Consider the following 24468-nt stretch of genomic DNA (forward strand, 5'->3'; position numbering starts at 1 on the left):
GAAATCATTTTCTCTCCTCCAACAAAACTAAGAATGTGGAAGAAAAAGAAAAGAAATTTCCATAGTTTCTACTACTTCCTACTTGTTGTTAAGGTGGAAAATTATCCATCAATTTCAGGTCACAGATAATTCTGACTAACTGGATGACACAGAGGCTGGTAAATTCCTTTTTGTAAGCCTTCTGGGAAGGTCAGTGAGTAACTTGTGACTAAGGAAAACTAGAATTATGAGAAAATGTTCTTAGAAGAATAATGCCCACGATGGAGGAAGTGACAAGGTAAACCATGGCGGGGCCAACACGAAAATCTTACCCGGCCATCACTTGTCAGGAGGATGGAGTCACTCTTTACGTCCCTGTGGATCACTCCTTGATTGTGAAGGTAGGAGAGAGCTCTCAGAACCGACAGACAGACGGTAGCTATCTGTTCTTCATTCATCCTAGAAAGGAAATAACATTTAAGGAGCAAGGACAGGTTTAAGAATATCTTTGAAATGATCAAGAAAGACAGGTCCCTTGGGTTCTAGTGAACGAGTCCATACTCTCCAGCCTATGTCTGGAAAGTCTACAGGCAAGGAAAAGGCAGTCTTGGGATCTGATTCCCAGAATCTAAGGATTGGGACTGAGGATGACACGGGCCAAATATAAGCCAAAGGAAAGAGACCCCATTGGGTGGCTTTTAAGTCACTACTGCAAATGCACTTTCTTGGACTCTTATAGGTAATTCCTCAGGTATTGCCAAACCTTCAGGGTCCTAACGAGAGAACACACTGAACAGAGCCAAGGTTCCAGGCGAGGCTGCTAGGTGACCTTGAGCAAATCCTCTGACTTCCTCGGGCCTCTTTTTCCTCATCTTGCAAATGGAGACTACCACAGTTCTCTTCAAGGTTGGACTCAGGGATCTTTAAGACCCCTTCTGGGACTTGCCCTGCCTCTCACTAGCCCTCCCTCTCCCTTCTTCGGGAGCTGGAGGTTTCTGTTGCTCCAAGTCCCTCTGTCAGAAGGAAATTGTACCTAGGAAGTTACTAAAAACTAGGCGTGAACTGATGATATTTTAATAAATGGACCATGGGAATGAGGAAGGCAAGTACAGCACTGGATATGTGCTCCCATATTTCATGGCTGCACGTCTCCGAAGAAGATACTTCTGGTTTCAGAGAAGGAGATTGAGGTCAGGTTACCTGCCCAAGTTTAGACAGCTAAGAAAGTGACTAGATCATGATTCAAACCCTACCTCTTTTTAAGTTCAGAGCCTACACTTTTCTACTTTCCCCTCTGCATCACAATGCCATTGCAACCCAAAAGAATGCCTTTTCTAATGAGTAAAATAGTCCAGCCATTGAGGAATCTAGGTAAGAATTATTTGGACAGCAGGGGCTGCTCAGTGCCCTCAAAATGACCCATTTAGGCATCTGCCTAACTCATCTAGGTATAATACTGCCTCCCTCTCACAGAGATATTGTGAGGCCCAAATTAGATAGCAAATGTGAGAGCGCTCCTAAAACAAAATATCATGCAAATAGTGGAGACTGTCAGGAGAGATAGAGGGTGTAAGTGACCAGAGCCCAAATTTAAGGACTGACTTGAGAAACTCCAATAATCCCAGGTGAATCTCAACTCAGCAGGATAAGGAAATGAATGGCCCTGAATTTGTGTTTGAGTCTTGTTGATGCCAGCAAACTCTGACTGAGTAAAACTAGGATTCAAGATAAAATCCAAGGAGATAGCCAATTAGGAGAATGTTGAAGGTATAAAGTTTCTGACTATGAAGAAACATGCCCTTCTCTTTGAAGAGGATTCCTACAGCAATGAAATGGCCTCATACAAAGGCAGGTGAGAAGAAATGTTCTTGTCTCAAACAGAGTGGAAATCTACAACCTCTGTGTTCTTGGTTTTGTGGTGAGTGTGCTGGTCATTGTGCTGGACTGTTTTCAGTTGACAATTTTCATATCTGCCCAAACACATCCCTTAGAAGTTTAGAGCATCAGAGCAGCGACTAGCTCATATATGCCTTAAAATTAATTATGGACCAAGAATCACCACCTTTAATAAAATTCATTTTTCTTGGATTCCACGAGATTTGAGTTATTTGAAGCAGGTGTAAAGAATCTTTACAGGTCAGCTATAACAAAAATTAATTGAATCTGAGCTCCAATCACTAACTGTGAGATCACCTTTAACTGGAATATGTGACAAATGCTACTGATTCTGAATTCAATGGCTTTGAAATTTACAGGTCCAACTGTGGAAAGGTTGGTGCTTTTCTACTTCAGCAAGGAGGAAGCCTGGATTGTCATAAAGATGCTTCAGTTCTGGAGTCAACTCCAAATTTAAATCCTGGCTGTCAATTATTAAATGTGTGATCTTGAGAAGGATACTGTCATCCCTGAGTGGTAGCTTCATTATCTGACAGACAGGCATATCACCACCTACCTTATAGAGATGTGTGGAGGTTACATAAGTTAATGTATGAAGAACCTAACAGTGCTTGGCACTTTCCTTTCCCTTCTAGAACCCTGTTTCCTGGAAATCAGTAGGATGTAACTTAACAAGGTGCTAGGTAGGACTAAAACTTCAGTATGCATAAGCAACATCCAAGCATCTGGCTAGACTGTGGATTCTCATTCAGTCAGTCTGGGTAGAGCCTGAGATTCTGCATTTCTTATAAGCTCCCAGGTGATGTTGATGCTGCTGGTCCCCAGACTAGACTTCAAGTACCAAACTCTCCGAATGACGTTTAAGGACTTCAAATTCTAAATATTCATGGTGTCCCTTGACACACAATTGCTTCTTGCCCTCTGGAGCTACTATGCTTCCAAGAGGAAATCAGTGGACAAAATTGGATGGGGAGAATTAGAAAACACAATGGGTTCCAGAGAGGCTAGCTCTTAAGGGGGTCCCACTGATACAGACTAGGAATTGAAAGGTACTTTGACAAAGGGAGAGCTCTAGAGAGATGTGGAGCTATCTGAAGCTCCCTAAGGCAAGATAAAAGCCCCTCCCTTGGACATATTTTTAATAATTGTTTTATATGTCAGTCACATTTGTCTTATTCTTAGGTCTCTTCAGTATATTTGTTTCTACAAACTAAGATGATCTAATGTATTTTTTGGGTGGGCATGTCTGATGGCTATACCAGTAGGAGTCTGCCAGCTGAAATGTTGGTGATGTGTTCAGTGTCTTCCCTCATGTCATTTTGTTTTAGATGGTCTACTACAGACTCAGAGCTGTAGAGGGTCATGATTGAAACGCTGCCTCATTTTAATGGAGAAACAGCAGCATCTTCTGTCCCTCATAGGGTTTCCAAACCCTTTCTTGCTACCTTGCTTTCCCTGTTGTTCATCTGGATTCACTTATGATTTGGGTGCCACTTTAGTGACATCAGCTAATATCCAATGCCTCTCCTTCATGACAATCCTCTCCTAACTATTTGGCATTTTATTTACCAACAAGACCAAACTTAAAGTTTCCCAAATGTAGCATGCTTTTTTATGTGTCTCTTCCTTAGAACCTTGCTTCTCCAAATGTGGTCCATGAACCAACAGCACTGGCATTGCCTGGGAGCTTGTCAGAGTATTATGCCCCTCTCTATTGAATCAGGATCTGCATCTTAACAGGAAGTTTGTATGCATATTAAAATTTGAGAAGCACTGTCTTAGCATATACTCTTTCTCCTGCCTTCAATGGCCTTTTCCTCCCACTTGCCTTCTTAGTAAAGAAGATTCCTATGCCTCTCTCAAAACCCATCTCCTCTATCACCTTATATTGGAAATCTTTCTTGACTCTCCCTGATAGAGACATTCAGGTATTCTTCTATCCTATTTATATACATGTTTCTAATTCTGCACAAGTATTATAATATATTTATTTCTAATTTGTGACTTCCCTGAAGGGATATATCTGAGCCTTATTCATTTGTATCTTTTGTATCCCCGGCACTTAGGAAAGAATCTGGCACATAAAAGATGATCAATAAACCACAACTGATACATCAGGGAAGAAAGTACCCAAGGCAACAAGATAATAATTAACCATTGTTGTTTGCAAGACTATTTAAAACAGAATTGAATTTCTCTTTCCTATGTAGGTTTGTTATTATGACATAAAACTTTGATCCTCCACTTGCCCCTTCCTCCCCAAGGTACCCTTGTGGTATCAACACATAGCAATGGCATGACAACTCAGGAGAATGAAATTCAGTTTTTGAAATCTATGCAGGGACAATAAATTCTATTATTTGTCACTGAAACTTCATTCTCAGCAGCTTGCTGATTTAAAATCAATGGGTATTAATGAACTTCTAGAGGGCAGGGAAAATGTTATTGAATGAACAAACTATATATAAATGATATTATAATAGGCACTTAGGAATAGAGAGGAAAGGGGTACTCATGTTCCCTGACTTCAAAGTGCTTATAATTTACCAAAGAGTTCATAAAGATAGTCATTGAGGCCTCACCCTGGAAGAAAATAACAAGTACCTTTATTTGTCTGGACAGTAAAGATACTTACCTGGTGTGAGTAACAATGTCCGTCAAGGCACCACCTTCTAGAAACTCCATGACCACCCAGAGCTCATCGCTGACCAGGTAGCTGTTGTACATGTCAACCACGTTGTCATGGTGGTAATCTCGCATTATCACAACCTGGGCAAACGGAAAGATACTTTTTTACTTGTGATGGTGAAATTTGGCTTTTTTTCCTCTTGTGGCTACACCTGTGCTGTGAGTACAATTGACTGAGAAGTACTGATTGTGGGGGGATTTATTCTGGAATCTACTTTAGACAAGAAGACAGCATTGAGGTTAGTTATTAGGAATAAAAGGAATCAAGTTAATAAATTCGGGAGAAAATGGCAAGTCAACCAGACATTGGAGAAGGAGGGAAGGTGGGTGGAGGAGAATAAGGAGTGAAAACAGGCAGAACCATGGCAAGGTGTGCATTCACAAGAGGGAGCTGAGTTGATTGTTCTGGGGGATATGATCAGATATCCCTAACGGTCTCCTTTAGAATGCACTGTCCATAGTCTACTGTTGGTTACCTGGCAAAAGGGTCACCAACTCATGGTAAGTGAGTCAATAGTGAGTGAGTCTCATAGTGAATAAAGTAAACAGTTAGTAAAGGTGGGGCCACACAAGACCAACTTAACTTCTTGGGAGAAGGTTTGGGTTGGTCTGAGAGAGGTTTGGGCTGAATACAAAGGATAGGACTTGAAGGTAAAAACAAATATGACTCAGGCATAAAAAGGCTAACATGAGCCTCTTTTCTGGAGAGAGCTTCCAGGAATTGCTGTCCTGTAACTGCTTCTGGTGACATTTTCGGAATTAGCGTTAAATAATAAATTATAGAATTGCTTATCTAAATTGTATTTGCCCTGTCTGTTCTGTAACTGTGATTTGGAAATAAGTTGCAGAAATCGGGAATCGTGGCCTGGGAAGAAGCTGAAACCCACTCACCTTGTGCTCTCTGTAAGGTTCAGAGCATGGGAAAGAAATGAACACCTGTGGGAGCTGGAGATGTATGGAGCCACTGGTGGCTTCACATGAGCCACCACAGAAGAGGGTCCAATGTCACAGCTGATCGTATTTTTACAGTGTCTGTTTATTGCTCTGAGAGTTAGGATACGTGGGTGATAACACCCTTTGCTAGAAACTGACATATTTTCTAACACTGGAATCCTGACTTGCTATCTTTAAGACTTAGATTTCTCATCCACAAAAGCTCATATCTCTCCCCAAGACCCTCAAGACACACTAAAGGGATATTACTCCATGATGTTTTGTGTCCCTGGACACAGGTACTCATGTTTTTCCACCTATGTGCATTTTAGAGCTCTCAAGTGATAAGCAAATTTAAAAGGCAAAATGAGAAAGTGAAAAAATATGTGCAACAAATATATAGAAAAGAGTTAATTCCTTAATATATCAAGAGCTCTTACAAATCAATAATACAAATGCTACCACCCTAATTGAAAATTGTGCAAAGGCCACACGATTTGATGAAAAAATAAAAATGGCCTCTAAACATTTAAAAGCAAATTCAGCTTCACTAGTAATAACAGTGTTAATTAAAGCAGTAAGATTTATTTATGTTTATCAGATTAACAGAGATAACATGATAGTATCCAATGCTAGGGATGGTGAAACATGATTATTGGTGAGGGTCCAAATTGGTACAAACTCTCTGGAAATCGATACTATATGTTATTTCTCTAAGTAGAAAAAATATAGAAAGGAAATTCTGAAATATTAATGTAGGCTATTGCTTGGTTGTGGGATTATGGGGCATTTTCTATATTTTCCATATTTCCTACAGGAATAATTAACTATTTCTATAGGTAGGAAAAAACTTTTAAAGTTCCTATAGAGTGACAGTCTATTGGTAAACAGACCTCTGTTTACTGTGATTTAAAAAAAATTGGCTACAAAGGGTGTACATGGCATCAGAACAGTATAAAATGCATATACACGCACACAGTGCAGCATGAGGCTTTGGGATCTGCTGGAATTCAAATCCCAGCTCTGCCATCAACCTGCTGTATGACTCTGGCCTAGGTACTTAACCTATCTGAGTCCAGGTTTCCTTGTTGCTATGGTGATAACATCTTTCTGTCTCACAGAGTTGTTGTGAGAATCAAACCAGATCAATGCTTAGCACAGAAGCTGATACACGAGCACTTCATAAAGGCAGCAGCCAAACGTGCAGAGAACAAGACCAGAAGGAAGGATTACCGGGGACGCTGTTTTCGTGTTTATATTTTCAGTGCTTTCTAATGTCCTAAAATGTACATGTACTATTTTTGAAATGCGAAATAAATACCACACAGGAGAGGAAGGATGATCCGAACACACCATTTACCTCATTAAAAAGCAGTTCTCGTCTCTGTTGCTTTCGGAGGTCCATTTTCTTCACCGCAACTTGCTTCCCTGTGTGTTTCTCGGTTGCGATGCACACGATGCCGGTCGACCCTTCCCCAATTTTGATAAAGTTGTCCAAGTATTCCCTGGGGTCTCCGGGGCTGACCACCAGCTGCAGGGCAGCCCGAAACTGTTCGTGGGATACCCTGGAGGGCTGCTGGTCTGAGGAGGAGCCCCAGCTGGGTGGGGGGTAGGTGCTGGATGAGATGCTGAGAGAGCTCAGGTAAGAAGCTGTGGAGATGTACTGCGAACTGGTCTGCAGGGAGGGGTGGTGGTACAGGGTGGCTTTGTAGTACCCAGATGGGTACTGGTGGCTGCTGGAGGAATAGTCAGCTTTGCTTTGACTTTGAGGTAGTTTGGCGGGGACCCTTGGGTAGGTGTCGGACCCTGACAGTGGAGGGCTGAGGACCATCTGTGCTCGATCGTAATCCACCTGGGAAGACAGACATGGATGGAGAAGAGTCACATGCTACATCTGAATGCCACAGCCAGTCAGTTACTGAGCCAACCCACAGCTGGTCCGAATGAAGGGCACCACTGCACAACCTGGTCCTAGGGGAGGCTTACTGTGCGAGGCGCTGGGTTGCCTCTGCTTCCACCCTTTATCTACCATCCAACCTCCCCACCCAGCCTCTTCCTCCCCCTCTCCCTGTTAAAAATCCCCAGAAGCAGACTCGGAGACCTGAATTTGAATGCAAGTAGTGGGAGGTGATCTCAGGCGTTAAGAAATGAGACAGGGACAGGGAAAAATGCCAACAAATGATGAGTTACAGAGTATGATGGTTAACATTAGGTGTTCACTTGCCTAGCCTATGGCACCCAGTTGCTTGGTCAAAAACTAGTCCAGATATTGCCGTGAAGGTATTTTTTAGATGGAATTAACGTTTACATAGGCAGACTTTGCATAAAGCAGATTATCCTCCGTAATGTGGGTGGGCTACATTCAATTGTTGAAGGCTTTAAGAGAAAAAAGATTGAGGCCACCCAAAGAGGAGGGATATTTGCCTTGCAGACTGCCCTTGGACTCAAGACTGCGTCAACTCCTGCTGGAACTTCCAGCCTGCTAACCAGCCCTGCATATTTCGGACTTGCCAGCCCCCACCATCGCATGAGTCAATTCCTTACAATCTCTCTCTCCCTGTACACATATACATGCCACCTTGGTTCTGTTTCTTTGGTGAACCTTGACTAACATACACAGCAAGTTACCACTGAAGCAACTGGAACTTAATCCTGCTGGGTAACTCTGAACCCTGAGACTATGTAGAACATGTGCCTCTGAGTTGTCCAATCTGAGGGGTAGAGCTGGGGTATTTATGCACCAGCTCCCTTCAAACACTGTTCAACGTCTGCTCCTATGGATATCAATTCCCTGGCACTTCTGGCCTGCTGTGTCCTGGGCTGAGTGGGCTTCAGGGGCTCAAGAAAGCTCTTAGACCAAAATTTCTCAACCTTGGTACTACTGATGTTTTGGGCCAGATAATTCTGTGCTATGGGGGACTGTCCTCCTGTGTGTTGTAGGATGTTTAGCAGCATCCCTGGACTCTACCCACTAGATGCAGTAGCAGCCCCTTCTCCAAGCCATGACCAACAAAAGTGTTTTGAGATGTTGCCAAACGTCCCCAGGATATGAACAATATTCCCCTTGACTGAGAACCACTGCTTTAGACAAAGGAAAGCTGTGTTGGCAGATAGAAACAGTTAGGTGGTGAAGGAATATGGCCGGGCCACCAAATTATCTACCACACCTAGGGAAGGGCCTCCTCCCATTCATGAGCACCACAGCGGGGTTTCTAGTTAACGTGTGCCTTATCCAAGGTGTACCTGCTGTGTAAGCCCTATTTTCTTTTTCAGGAATGAAAGACCCCATTCCTCATTAAAGGATGTTAGTTTTCAGCTAAGTAATTCAGAGAGAAATTTCAGGGGTAGGAGGCCTTTCCCACGCTCCTCAACTCGCATACTAGAGGGTGGTATGTACCATCCACACACATACTTAGCAGGTATGTACAAAAGGAAAAACATGGCTCCCCATGCTAAGCAGCTTTTCAGGTTGGACAACAAGGTAAACACATGCAATGTTCTCACCAAGTAAGTACACATATAATTGAGAGTAACCAAAATTTTCAGGTGTGTGTGTGTGAAAGGGAAATTTGGTCAGCCCTCAAAGGGATTCCAGCGAAAAACATTCTACTCTGATTATGAAGAGTGGATTGAGGGAACTTAGTGGAAGAGAACAAGGAGGGGAAGAGTAAGGGTGGGGGAAGTCAGGGAGGGGCTTCTATGATGCTAGGTTCCAGCAATCACTCCCTGCAAGGGATCAGGAAGGAGCTCTGGCCACGGCTGGAAAGACCGAGGTCAGGGATGGTGAACATACTACATCATACCACATTCGCCTCCTTGCACTGGGCAGGAAGCGCCAATCCATCAATGAATGCTCTGTTGTGTGTAAGATCATGACGACAACACAGTGTCGAGTACATATAAGGTGCTCAAAAAGATTTTTTGATTGGACCTTAGGCTCCTTCTTAACACAGCGCCCTAGAAGTTTCTACCACTCTACCAGCATGTACATGGAACGACATTTACATGCCTCACCCCCATCCGCCCCAAGGATCTAGATCTGTTCTAATATGATCGCTATTGGCCACATGTGGCTATCGAGTTAAAATCAATAAAAATTAAAATTAAAATAAAAAATTCAGCTCCTCAGTCATATTAGTCACATTTTAAGTATTTAATAGTCACCACATCAGACAGCACAAATATAGAACATTTCGACCATCACAGAATGTTATATCTGGCGGCACTGTTCTAGATGAATCCATTGCTCCCATATGGTACATTCAATTCCTTAATTCATTTATTCCACAAATTAATATTTGAGCAACTATTATGTGCTAGACACCATTTCAGGTGCTGTGGGAAGGTCCAGCAATAATCCTAATGGATGGTATGTCTGCCTTCCCAGAGTTTACATTCTAGAGGAGACAGATGGTAAATAAGAAAACCAATAAATATACAGTATGTGGTCCAGTAGTAATAAGTGATATGAAGAAAAATAAAGCATAGCAAGGGGGCTGAAAGTAACGAGGTGCCATCTTGGATGGGACGGCCAAGGAAGGCCTCTCTCAGGGGTGTCATTCGAGTAGAAACCTGGCTGAAGAGAGGGAGCAAGCCCTGTGACTGTGTGGGGAGGGGTAGTCCAGGCAGAGAGCACAGTGCACGCAGGATTCTGAGGCACACACAGGCCTGAGGAACAGCATGGAGGCTCTCCTGGAGCAGAGGGGGAGGCAGTTTGGAAAGATGGACAGAGAAGCAGCCAGGAGGCAGATCACGCAGACCATGGCAAGAACGCCAGTCGTTGCTCTGAGTAAGGTGGGAGCCACTGGAGGTTGCTAAGCAGAGAGGAGTGACATGATCTGACTCTAGCTGCCAGAAAAGAGACTTTGGTGACAAGAGTGGAAAGAGGGATGTTAGTTGGCTTACTGCAGTTAATGTGGGCAGAGATGAGGGTGGGTGCTGAAGAAGAGGTGAGAAATGGTGGAATCTAGGGTAGGGTCTGAAGTTGAGCTGACAGGATTTGCTGATGGATACAATTAGAATTTGGAAGAGAAGAATCAGAGATGTTTCTTAGGTTTTTGGTCTGAGTGATAGGCCATTTAATGATATGAAGAGCTCAGGGGCAGGAGCAGGCTTGTGGGGTGTGGTAATCAGCCTCCAAGATGGCTCCAATGACCCCTGCCTCCTGACATTTATATCCTTGTGTAGGTTCCTCCTACATGTATCAGGTTGATCTGTGTGAGCAAAAGAATATGTGGAAGTGATAGTAAGTGCCTTCTGAGGCCAAAAGGGACATTGTGGCTTCTTTGCCTTCTTTCTTGGATCACTTGCTCTGGCTCTCTCCAGCTGCCATGTTATGAGGACACTCAAGAATCCTACAGAGAGGTCCAAGTGGCAAGGCCTCCAGCCTAAGGCCAGCTAGAAACAGGCCTTTCACCAACAGCCACGTGAGCCATTTTGGAAATGATCCTCTGGCCCTGAGTCAAGCCTTCAGATGACTGTAGCCCTGGCTGACATCTTGACTGCAACCTCATGGGAAATTCAAGGCCAGAAGCATCCAGTTAAGCTAGTCACAGAGACTTAACTCACAGAAAGTGTGTGAGATAATAGATGTTTATTGTTGTTTTAAGCCAGTAAGTTTTAGGATAATTTGTTACACAGCAATAGATAACTAATACCTGGGGGGAAACCAAGAGTTCTGCTATGGCCACGTTAAGTTTGAGAGAGTTATTAAGTATCCATGTGGAGATGTGGTTTAGGAAACTTAGACATGCCTCCAGTCCAGGGAAGAGCTCAGGCTTCAGACACAAATCTGAGAGTCATCCATCAGTATATAGCTGGTACTAAAAGCCATGATGCTGAACGTGTATGAGAAGGTCCAAGGACTCCAACATTTAGAGGCCGGAAAGAGCAGGAGGATCTTGGAAAAAGGAACAGAGAAGGAATGACCAGTGACGTAGGAAAGAAACTAAGGGCCTAGGGTGTCCTGGAGCCAAGGGAGGAAAGATTTCAAGAAGGAAGTAGTGATGAGCCATGTCAAATGCCACGGAGAAGTGAAGTAGGACGGAGCATGTTGCTCATTGCATCTGGCAACATGGTGGTCACCCGGAAGAAGGCAGGTGTCTGAAGCTCTGGCCCCTTAACACAGCATGAACAGATGCTTATTCCACAAGCTCAGGAGCAAGATCCGCACGGTGGGCTCCTTAAAATGGCTACCACGGCACCATTCTGCACCGTTCACTGTCTCCCAGACAGCAGTGCTGCCCTGCGGCACAGCCAGCAATGCAGCCCTTCCCAGCCTTGAGAACACCACACCCTAATCAGGTGTGTTCACCACTCAGACAGCCTCACACCAACCAGTAGGGACCAGGGTACTGCTAAGACAGGGCCCTGGTTGTAGAACAGAGAATACAGGCTTTTGAGGGGCATACTTAGGGTTGAATTCTGATTCTGATGGCTTTAGTCAAATCACTTAGCCTCTCTGAACCTCAGTTTCCTCATCTGTAAAACGGGGATCATAATACCTCCTTCACGGCACTTTTATGAAGCTTAACTGTAGCAAGCTAGAGCAACCTAGCATTTAAGAAAACACACTCTGGGCTCAAAAGCTCTTTCTGCCACAAGAAAGTTGTGTGTCACTGGGCAAGTTACTTAAATTCTCTGTGCTTCAGTTTTCTCATCTGTAAAATGAGAGTAATGATAATAATACCTACTTCATTAGGTCATTGTGGATTTTAAAGGATTGAGTACATATTAAAGGATTCGAACGGTGACTGGCCAATACATTCTAGGTAGTTGTATTATTATATAAGCTGCTTAGCACAGTAGTGGGAATGTAAAAGAAAAGAAATAGTACCTACAATATTAATAAAACTAGGTAGCATTTATTGAAGATGTACAATGTATCAGTGGCATATGTTTTCCTATACATTAATCTTCAAAACAATCAGACAAGGTGCCTTTAATTGTAATGTATTGAACGTTGTATTATAATTAAAATGCCATATTTGAAATGAAGCTGATTTTTTCCAAGCCCCTAGATGTGTGCCATACACAAGGAAAACTGGTGAGTACATGTGACGGGGGGGCGGGGGGGGGGGACAAATGTCTGTGTGAATTAAATAACTGGATTCCTCCTTTACATTAGGCTTGAGATTCGCCAAGCCCAGGATAGTCACAAGGCCGGCGCATGAGGGGAAGCGAGGTCTATGACTTTTATTTTTGAAAGTGTGTCTTGGGAGCCATCACATGCCATCGTCTCCCAGCGTCTTCATTGGAGGATTTGCTCCTGTACTTGAAGCGAAACTGAGTTCATTCCCCACAAGCACGTATAACTGATCTCTGAAGATATATTAGAAATAAAAAAGCTGTATCCTGTACTAATCGCAAACACCACTCCACACTGCATTAGGCCATTTTTCTTCTTTATCGACTGTCAGCAGCATTATCAGAGTCTACTCTCAACAGCAGGCTGCGGCATAAAGAAGAGGATACTTGCCAGCACGAATGGGACACTTTCCAGTCAGAGAGAATGCAGAGGTGTACACCGGGAGCCAAACGTCTTTGAAATTAGGTCTCTGAGACACAACGGTGCTATTGTCTTTCATGGCTTCTCATAAGAGGAGCAGACTCTTAAAAAAAGCAATGGATGAAGAGCAACCACTATCACAAACGACAATGTTTGGAACCAAAGTCGAGGTGTACTCGTCAAAGGAGCATTGACTGTTTGCCTCCAGTGAGGAAACACGTCGTCTTCCCTCCTGGTTTCCATCTGTTCGAGGAGAAGATGGCAGACAAATAGCTGACTTTGTGAAGGAAAAATGCAAGAGTGACCCTGTTCGGGGTCACCATGTGGTTGACCCACGGCCCTCAGTTGGATCTTGATGACCCAACTGTGGGTTCCATGACGGTGAGTATCGCCGGACCCCACATTTGTGCAGACCTCATTCTTTTTCACTCTGAAAGTCAAGCCAGGGCGGGGGGTGGGGGGGTAATTTATCTCATTTTATTGTTGATAGAATTGAGGCTTACGGAGGTGAAACTGCCCCAAGCAATCCAAGGCAAACCACCCCACGCCCCCAAGAGGATTACACAACCCCAAATTCTTCTGCTCAGGTCAGTCCTTCACTCCCAGTGGGAGGGTATCTAGATGATTCCTTGCCTGCCTTCGCATTTCTACCATTAGTCGTCACCTCCCTAGTCTGTATAATCAAGGCTGGACACTCTCCCTTTGAGAAAATGCAGGGGTGTTTTACTGGCATTTAAAGTAGGATCCCTTCCACTAGCCAACTGCTCTGTTAGAAGTCTATCCTTGAGGAGTAACACATACTCATGGGAATAATGATACTTGACATTTGCTGGTGCTTTCCATCAGCCAAGGACTGTTCTAAGCCCTTTATGTACATGGTTGCATTTAAACCTGAAGTCACACAATGAGATAGACCCATAATTGTTCCATTTTACAGATAAGGACACTGAGGCACAGTGGGTTTAAGTAGGTCATGCAAAGGTCTCAAACTACCAAGAAGTAGATCTGGGATTCAAATCCAGACAAGTGTCATTTTAGGACTTGGGCCCTTGATACATTCTCAGAGATCTCCTTCAATAGCAGGTGGACACGGTCAGGACAGAGGTGGGCACAGGGTGGAGTGACACCTACGGGGCTCAAGTCTGGCTAGGGTGTTTCACTGGGGGCCCAGATGTCTGAGCAGCCTGGAGCAGAATGTGAGAACTAGGCCAGAAAATGATGGATGATAATGCCTGGGGGGTGGAAGAAAAAAAAATTTTTTTTTAACAGTCTTGGCTTAGAGAAATCAGCTCAAATACACAAAAAAGGAATAATCATCACAGCAAAATGAGTTGACCGTCTATGTACATAATTCATCACTTTCGTTTCTGCTTTGGCCAGAGCAAAACTTGTGTTCGGCTCCAACAATGCCCAAACTTCTGTGTGTTCTTTGAAGAAAGCAAGCCGAAATTTTCTTCTGTAACGAGGCCTGCTGGCCCTCTCACATGGCTCAAACTGTTATAATTATTTAATTGTCCTATTCTAAATTATCTTTCCTATGATATCTTATATTTGGAAGTGGGTGAATCATAAATGATGAATTTGTCCATATATACAGTTTTGCACATATCACACACGTTCATGTATGCAAGAAAGACTTACAAAGGAGTAAAGCTTGAACTGTGCAACCTTTCCAACAACCTGATTTACAAATACACTCTAGAAAAAAAAGGAGTACATTTGGAATCCATTCGAGCAGGCCTTTAGGATCTTGAAAGGGATGTAGGGTTTAATCACAGTGAAACCACACTGCAGTGGAATTGCACCAGCACCACCCACGCCCCAAACCATCTCCAAAAGATCTACGCATATAGTTTACCTTCAAAGACCAGATTGCAATGGCACAGGGACCGGGAGCAGGGGTGGAAAGCCATCATGCAAGAGGGAAAACAATAGAGATGCCAGAAAGGCTTTTCCCTACTCCTCTGAAGAGCACAGTCCTGTGATTTTGTGCAAAAGTAACTTCATAGAAATGAGAACATGGTCTGCATCCTTTTAAGGGGGATTTCCATATGGCAAGATGCAATAAGAGAAGACTACATGGTTTTGCAAATTATCACCCAGGCTGCCAAACTGCTTAGCTGCTGTTACAAGGCCACTGATTGTCATTGAAAGTCAGATACATTCTGAGCAGGAATTCTCTCTACAGGAATCTTTAAAAATAACGGAAAGAACATACAAGCAGTCTTGGTTTCCTTCCTCTTTGAAATGGTTGAGAACATACATTTTTTTAGTTTCCTGATGCCTTTTAGTATACCATATAAATTAATTCTAAAAGAAATGTACTTTTTCATGTCTCTACTCAAATCCAACAAAACACCAGAAGGGAAACAAAAACGCTCTATTTTATGGGAATAAATAATCCCCATTAACAATTCAGCTAGACTCCCCTTCCATAGTGAGCCCAACGTCTCCAAGGATAGGGTCAGACAGAGGCTTGTGATGTATCAAAATTATAAATAATTATAGCAATGAGTTCATTTAATCAATCAATTTCACCAGTGGTGCACTGGGGTGGATAGGGCATAAAACTCCACACAGCTATCAATTGCTCCGATTACAGCTGGCTGTCAGCCAGAATTCCCCTGATCCATGTTAGTTAAATGCACATTAATCTGAATTTGGCAGTGTAATCAAGGGCCTAACTGAACTGTGAAATTGAATTCTGCAGTAGAACATCATTTGACCATTTTATGCCAAGGCTGGAAAAAAAGGCTTGGCGGGCAGAGGGCAGGAGAAAGAAAAGCAAGAAAAAAAATCCTGCTGCAGCATCTATTTGTCACCGTGGCCTTTCGCACTGGGGACAGGGAGGCTGAGGCTGGATCATGCTGGACTGGGCGTGTGTGTGCGTGCGTGGTGTAAGTCTATGCCCACAGAATGGGGACTGCGGAATGTTCCATAAAGGACGGAGAACCTCTTTCCACTTCCTGTAGTTCCTGGCGAAGGAAGGCAGCTGGTTCCAGCGCTTGAGCGTGACGCTCCAATGCACCTTTTCGGAGGACAATAAAGCCAAGAGACTGCTCATCTCAAAATGAAACAGCCAGGGCTGCTGGCTCTACATAAATCACACGCGGGACAACAGTGAATCGTAGACCTCCATTATCTGAGCAAGGAAAGGACATCTTAAATTGTCCTCACTTGACTCAAAGGGAAATGTAACAGGACCAGCCTTGGCTTTGGGAAAGGCCAAGGACTGCTGGTAAGAATTCCAGAGAGAATCAGTAACTGGCTTTCTCTGCAGGGACATTTTAGAGACTGATAATTAGGGGAAGGAGATTCATTAAATCCTGTGACTTGAATGTGTGTTTCCTCTCATGTATCCCCCCATTATCTCTGCAATTCCAATTCTCCCTACTGTGGGCAGGAATGTTGCTGATGAGGGCTATTCCCTACTTAGGTGGAGACAGACAGCCTGGCCTGTGGCCCATGAGCCCCCGTGTCTCCACCCTTGAGAGTCCAGCCTCTGCGACTCCCACCAAGGTGGCTGCTGTCCTGAGAGCTCCAGCCTGTTTCTCACACTGTAGGGTGTTAAGGAATTGTTCCATCTCCAGTTACATCCTAATACAACAGGAGCTGCTGTCCCTGCTCGAGGCAAAACCCTGACATGTGCCCAGCCACGGTCAGTTTCCTCTGAATTACTGATTTTCATTTACAAAATGGACTGGCCCTATTTCATAGTCTATTATATTCGGCCTGACCAGATGACAGAGGGACACAGTGCACAATTTGAGCTGATGTTCAATTTCGGTAAATGAGGCAAGTACGCATTATCACTGCCAATGAATAGTGGTCATGGGCAGGCTCCCCTGAGACCAAAAGAATCAAAGTGTCTCTTTGAGGTCCTGATGCAGGCGCCTTGGGAAGTAGGTGAAGTTCTGGAGAGTCAGACATTTGCCGGATTTCCAAACTGCAGGTAGTAGAAAGCCATTCACCATATATAGTGTCTTTGCAAGGAAATCTCCCCCATCCTGACTTTGGATTCCATAGGCATGTAGGAATTTACACCTTATGACATGAAGTTGGAAGAGTCTTGCACTTCCTTGCCTTACAAAACATGGCAAATGCACACTGAGAGAGTTCAGACAAGTGGCTCACGACCTCTACAAATAGGCAAACCCTAATTATTTGAAGAAACGAATAAATCTGCAATCAGTACCTCTGAATCAGTACGTCCAATTAACCCCCACAGTCGCTGTGCCAGACTCTAAGAATGTATTCTCTATTCATGAGCAGATTACTCTCACCTGGGATCTGTCACTGCCTGCAGCAACAAGGAAGGGGGGCGGGGGGTGGGGGGGAGTTCCATTGTTCTGGGGATTGGTTCACTGCTGAAGAATATAGTTCAAATGTGTCAAGGCCTCTGAGAGCCCAGGGACAGACAATGCCAGATTAGATTCATTTCGTTTTTAATTTGGTAATGGGAAAACCCACTTACATGTAATGACCAAAATACAATTACTTTGAACCACAAGAACATTCATGGGAAGATGAGTCCATTTATATGCAAAGGACACCTCAAGTCCCCATCAGAAGGGACAGATGTTAGAGATCTTGCTCTGAATCACCTCTTTGGATGTTTTATGAGCTTTAATGAACATCCTACAGGAGCCTATATATAAAGAAAAAAAATCTAAAGGCAATAGAATCCATTGTTATACTAAGAGATTAAGCACTTCTTTCCCTCTCTCTCTTGTCTTCCCTTTCTCAGATTTTTGGTGTGGCTCATCAGATTCCCCCAGCATTGTCACTTCATTTCCCATCAGGCCCCTAAAGGGTCTCTGAAAGGTGTTCTGCTGGGATCCTTGGCAGAAGAGAAGCTGCAATTGTGCTCCCGGGGCCTTGGCTGAATCTGGGCATGGTAAGTGCCACAAAGAATGGTGAGTCACTCAATTATCGACGCAGGAAGGCTGAGCACCCCGGTTCCACCGCTTTTTCCTTCCAGGGAAAACAAAGTGATAGCTAAGCAGTGAAAAACCACGGTACTGGGGACCCCAGGAGGAAGGTCAGGGGCATCACGCCACTGTCTTTCTTGCATGCTCTCTCTTCACTCAGAAACCCTTAGTATGCCATCAGTTTGGGACATCCTGTGCCGCGGCACTGGTCACTTTGCAGCCCTGGCAGAGGAGATGATGGTGGGGGTAAAGTGAAGGGGTTGGTTGCTGAGAACTGTCATAACTATAGATGTATAGTTATGACGGTTCTTGCTTTAATGCTGCTAAATTTTCTGTTCTCACTTAGCATCTGGCTTCCATGGGAGGTCTGAGAATTTCACTTCCATTCTAGAGAGTGGAGCAAGCTATGTGGTGGAGGGACTGGGGTCCTCAGTCCCTAAGGCTTTGCATGGTCTTGAGGAAGTCACACAGCTACTCGGGCCTCCTGTGACCCATACCTCTAAAGTGACGACGGTAGTACTTACTAGGCTGCACAGAGCGGCTGTGAGGGCAAAGTCAGATAGAATTTGTTCCCACGTTTTGAAAATATGTAAGATTACACGGACAGGATGTTCCTACGGCTGGCGTTAGCAAATATGGTGACATGTTTTCCAACCAGAAATATTCCTGGGAATAAGGGCTAACCCTGAGTGCTTGCCATGTGCTATCTCCTTTGCATTTATTAACCTTTTTTAATCCTCAGGACATGTTCAAAGTAGGTACTGAAACATCCCACTTTACAGATGAGGGAACTGAGACACAGACAAGATCACACAGCTAGTTAAGTGCTCAAATCTTGAGAATCTGATTCTAGAACTTGCACTCTTAAAAGCCTTCTGAAATGGGTGAGACAATCTGGATTGTCGTTTATAAAATCAAATAAGACCATCACCCAAGGTAGAGTGAGTGCATGTGACGGTCTCAGGGACCTCTACTGTCAATGCTTCCTTTGCAGCCGGTGGTCCCAGCTTTTACCCACTAATCACAGTCTGGGTGATGCTAGGGAACTTCTCAGAGGATTCCATCCTCCCAAGAACAGACAGAATAAAGTGCATTCCCCGTGTACCCCAAATCCAACTGTGAATCATCACCCATTCTCCACCAGCAAGGTGAGGGCTGCCTGCAGTGTGTGCATCTGGGCCCAAGGTCTCAGATCTATCTTTCTGCTCCTTGGTTTTCTTCTGTGGAAATAGGAATACTCTGGAATATATAGACTTTGGAGTCAGACAGACCTAATTTTGGATCCTGGCTCAGTCGTTTGCCTTCACATCCTTGGGAAGTCCATAAAGATTTAGTCTCTGAGTCTCAGCTTCTTCACTGTAAAAGGGAAATGATCCTGAATTCCTCCAGAGCTGTTGTGAGGACTAAATTGGGTAATGTCTGCAAAATGCTTAGCATGGTGTCTGGCACATAGTGACCCTCAGCACCACATCACAGCCATCATCCCTTGACATGCTACACACACAGACTGACGTATACAGACTATGTGTATTAATAATTGGGCTATTGTCATTATTAATCTATTTATCCCTCACCCAACATGATGAGGCAGGGACAGTGTTTATCCCCATTTTATAGATGAAGTAGAGGCACAGTTAAACAGTTTACTCATCCAGTTATAAGTGGCAATATCAAGACTCAAACATAGGGAGTTTATTTCCAGAACCTACGCCTTAACCGCCAAAAAGTACCTGAGAAATGGCAGCTATGGAATAGTGGTTCTCAGCTGGGGCCACTTTTGCTCCCCCCGCCCCATGTGACATTTGGCAGAGTCTGGAGATATTTTGGTTGTTATAAGTGAGGGAGGGGTGCTACTGGCATTTAGTGGGCAGAGGCCAGGGATTTTGCTAAACATCCTACAGTACACAGGACAGCCCCCACAAGAAAGAATTACCAGGTCCAAAATGTTGGTAGTGTGAAGGCTGAGAAATCTGCTACAGAATGAGACAGGATGATGCAGCCCAAAGGGACTTCATTGCTGCAGGGGTTAACAGCAGCTTGTAGGAAGTGAGGTTAAGGCATGGCACCCACAGAAGCTATTCTTGTACCACTGGGGATGTGTCCAATGTCTGGTGAAAGGTTGAGCCTGGAGAGCTGGATCCTGCCTCTGCTATGAGCTGACTGACCTGGCTCTCCAAGCCCCAGGTTCCTCAACTGCACAAAGGCAGCAAGAATTGCTGCTGTTTGGGCTGTGAGGCTCAACAAAGCAACACACGTATCTGGCATACAGCCTAGTGAACTGGTGGAATTGTGATCAGGTTGAGGCTTCTCAGCAGCTGGAGCCAGAGCAAGGAATGGATGTTCTGGGCTAGCATCAAGACACATGAGCTGGCAGGTCCCTCCCTGTGCCTGGTCCCTGGAGAGCACTGGAATGAGCAAAACCAAAATGCACCGTGACAGTATCTCCAGTCAGTTTCCCTCCCTGCAAGGCAGACTTATCTGCAGGGGATGGTGGAAAGCATTCTCTCTCCACATCTGGCTGTTTTTGTAGTTCTGTGCTGTGAATGGCGCTGTATGGATCTTGTTTGGATTTATTTTGCCTCCAAAGTTTCACCTGCTTAGCCCCAGCAAAAAACATTTAAAAGTAGAGAGATGGATGCCAATATCTACAGATTTCATAACATTCTTGATTCCTGTCATGCCAACAGGAATATTAGGTAGATACATAACATCGGAGAGGTTTTTTTTGTGGGTTAACATTAGTACTTCTTTTTCTTTAGGACAAAATGTAAAACTGTCATCAAATACACACACACACGTGCAGGCACACGTCTTCATCTTTGCTCTATCTGGAGACCTACACAAGTTATGTGCTTTCTCTTATTATTAGAGATGTGAACATTACCCAGCAGCCTCTAGGATGTTCCATGAGGCAAAGCCAAATTATCTGAGTCATGATCGTTATTTCTTCCCTCAGCAGGAAATCCAAATCTTGATTGGTAGATTTTTAAGAGTACAGTTCTAAAGACACAGGCACCTAAGTCTTTTTAGAGAGATGTTATATTTTTAATCAAGTAAATATTTTAATTACTAACACGCCTCCCACTTCCTACCCTCCCACAAAACCTGCTCACGAATTCCTCACAGGTCTCCCGTGAAACATGGATCAGCAGCCTGTTCCTTTGAAGTCCTGGTTATAGGGACTAAAGAACTCTTGGTAGAAGTTCCTATGGGTGAATACATTTTTTTTTTTTTCCTGAACCACAACAATTTCTGTCCTATATTTCTTTCTGAGCCACAATAGTTTCTGCATTCTTTCTGAGTTTGACAAAACCAGATTTCAGGGCAGGCCTGCTTTGCCTTCTATTCAGAAGTCTGTAGGAAGAGGGATTCGGCAAGGAATGAAGCAAATTATCCCCTCCCCCCTCCCTCCTCTTCCTATTCCTCTACTTAGCCCAAAGTTCTGGTGGTCACTGAGATCTCTCACGGGTTTTACTGGCAAATGCAGTTGAACTCCTGAAATAACATATGCCCATATAATGGGAAAAGTACCGGACTAGGAGAAACAGGAGACCTAGATCCTTGCCCTTGTTTTGCAATCAACTAACTATGAAACCTTAAGTGTGTCATATGACTTTATGGACCTCAGTTTTTCCTTCTGTGAAATGAGTGGGCAGGGGTTGTTGGTGGTTATATTAAATCTCAAATTCCTCTAGGGATTAGGCTAATGTGAAAAATGCATGAAATGGGTTGGGCAGGGCTTGTCTCTTCTAATGGGGCAGCCTTTGCCTCCAGCCAATTCTGTTTCCAATGCTATGTGAAAATGTGGGCCCAGGCCTATGACATCATCCAATTTTTTTCAAGAGAAGACTGAAACCCAGAAGTTGAGGCTCCTAAGTGAAACATCTTGATTTTTCAGATGTTGGAATTGACTATTGGGTGGGACAATACGGCTCCAAGGCTGAAAGGTTACTGCCTCTGGACAAAACTTTCTCTCTGATCAAGACCTAACACAGCTTCTGAGCACAAGTGTTCAAATATGCCACACAAAAACAAAATCATATTCAACTCTGAATAGACAAAGAAATCCTGAGAAAGAAGAACAAAGCTGGAGGCATCACACTTCCTGATTTCAAAGCACACTACAAAGCTATAGTAATCAAAACCATATGGTATGGGCATAAAAACAGATAGATCAATGGAACAGAGATCAAATGGAAACATAGATCAATGGAACAGAATAGAGAGATCAGAACAAAACATAGATCAATGGAACAGAATAGAGAGATCAGAAATAAACCCACACATATATGGTCACTTAATTTTGACAAAGGAGCCAAGAATACACAATGGGGAAAGGATAGTCTCTTCAAAAAATGGTTTTGGGAGAACTGGACAGCCACGTGTAGCCTGGATCCCTCTCTTACACTGTACACAAAAAGTAACTCAAAATGCATTAAACACTTGAATGTAAGACCTGAAACTGTAAAACTCCTAGGAGAAAACACGGGGGGGTAAGCTCCTTGACATCAGTCTTGGCAATGATTATTTGAATTTGACACCAAAAGCCAACAAAAGCAAAAATAAACAAGTGGGACCACATCAAACTAAAAAGCTTCTGCACAGCAAAGGAAACCATCAACAAAATGAAAAGGCAACCTATGGAATGGGAGAAAATATTTGCCAACCACATATCTGATAAAAGCATTAATATCCAAAATATACAAGGAACACATAAAAATCAATACCAAAAAAACAAATAACCCAATTAAAAAATGGGCAAATGACCTGAATAGATGTTCTTCCAAAGATGACTTACAAATGGCCAACAGGTACACGAAAAGGTGCTCAACATCACTAATTATCAGGGAAATGCAAATCAAAACTACAGTGAGATATCATCTCACACCTGTTAGGATGGCTATCATCAAAAAGACAAGAGATAAAGGTTGGTGAGGATGTGGAGAAAAGGGAACCCTATATACACTGTTGGTAGGAATGTAAATTGGTGCAGCCACTATGGAAAGCAGTATGGAGATTCCTCAAGAAATTAAAAACAGAACTACCATATGATCCAGCAATCCCACTTCTGGGGTATATATCCAAAGGAAATGAAACCATTATCTCGAAGAGATGTCTGTACTCCCATGCTCATTGTATCATTATTAACAATAGCCAAACTATGGAAACAACTTATGTGTCCATCAATGGATGAATGGATCAAGAAAATGTGGATCAAGAAAATATATATATGATGGACTATTATTCACCCTTAAAAGAGAAGGAAACCCTGTCATTTGCAGTAAACTGGAAGAACCTGCAGGCATTATGCTAAATGAAATAAGCCAGACAGAGCAAGACAAATACTGTAAGGTATCCCTTATATGTAGACTCTTAAAAAATAAAAAAAACAAACAACACAAACTCATAGAAACAGAAAGTAGAAAAGTGGTTGCCAGGGACTAGGGGGAGAGGGAAAAAGGGAGAAGTTGGTAGAAGGGTACAAACTTTCAGTTAGAATATGAATAAGGATCTAACGTAAAACATGGAGACTACAGCTGATAACACTGCATTGTATAATTGAAATTTGCTAAGCGAGTTGAACTTAAATGTTCTCACCAAAAAAAAAAAGGTAAATATGTGAGGTGATGGATGTCTTAACTCGATGAGGGGAATCCTTTCACAATGTATACGTATATCAAATCATCATGTTGTACACTTTAAACATCTTACAATTTTGTCAATTATACCTCAATAAAACTGAAAAAAATCACATTTTTTACTCCTAGATAAAGTGACCACTGATGTTCAAAAACCCAAGAACGTAACTAGATTCAGCTAAGGAATGTAGTTAATTCGCTTAGTTCACTCTAGAACTCTGAAGGAGTTCCCTCAGCTGAGTGATATACACAGGAAATCGAATAAACTATCTTATGCATCATGATACACGTGTATGGCTTCATATGGCTTTTGTTGTTGGTTAATTAGACTTCTTTCCAACAACTGCCCTGGCAAGAATGTAGAAAGTAAAGGCAGTCATGATACCCTGACCACGGGAGTTCAAATAAATAACACAGGGAGATGGAAAACATTCTCAATATTTAAATTTTAACTGCAGGTATATATTTCAGGCCTTTATTTCCTCAAGATTTATTTTTAATTTTATCTACTGGGAACTAAAGTGACAGCTCTTTTGTTTTTTGCAAAGTATGGCTTAAGTCACTCCCAGCATGTCCCTAAAAGACTTCTCTTCAACATCTTGGGTTGGGTTTATGGAAATTATAAGTAAAGGAAAACACTATCTATAATCAATAAAACAGATGAATGCAGGCAGGCTTGCCTTCCAGAGTTCAGTAACTTCTCCAACAGTGGTTCCCAAACTTTGGGATATCATGGACCAGTCAAATTTCAAAGCAAATTTGTAGCAGCTAACATTAAAAAAAAAAAAAAATTACCAAGAGAGGAATTAAAACAAAACAAAATAAGAAGCACACCGAAAAAGCAACCAACTTTTCTGTCATCCCAAAATTTCATACAAAAAAAATTTCAACACAA

The 24468-nt window shown here is 43.1% G+C and overlaps 1 protein-coding gene across 1 annotated transcript in view; it reads right to left on the bottom strand.

Annotated features, from left to right (window-relative positions):
• Positions 1-24468, bottom strand: part of PAK5 (p21 (RAC1) activated kinase 5) — a 299091-nt gene that overhangs the window by 19004 nt on the left and 255619 nt on the right. Inside the window, exons 5-7 of the mRNA XM_014790078.2 lie at positions 6857-7348; positions 4511-4644; positions 312-438 (exon numbers count right to left, since the gene is read on the bottom strand). Of these exons, the coding sequence (XP_014645564.1) occupies positions 312-438; positions 4511-4644; positions 6857-7348 (753 nt within the window). The remainder of the gene's footprint in view (positions 1-311; positions 439-4510; positions 4645-6856; positions 7349-24468) is intronic.

Source organism: Ceratotherium simum, chromosome 21 (assembly GCF_057802395.1).
Source record: "Ceratotherium simum simum isolate JZ-2026a chromosome 21, ASM5780239v1, whole genome shotgun sequence".
NCBI classification, from domain to species: domain Eukaryota; kingdom Metazoa; phylum Chordata; class Mammalia; order Perissodactyla; family Rhinocerotidae; genus Ceratotherium; species Ceratotherium simum.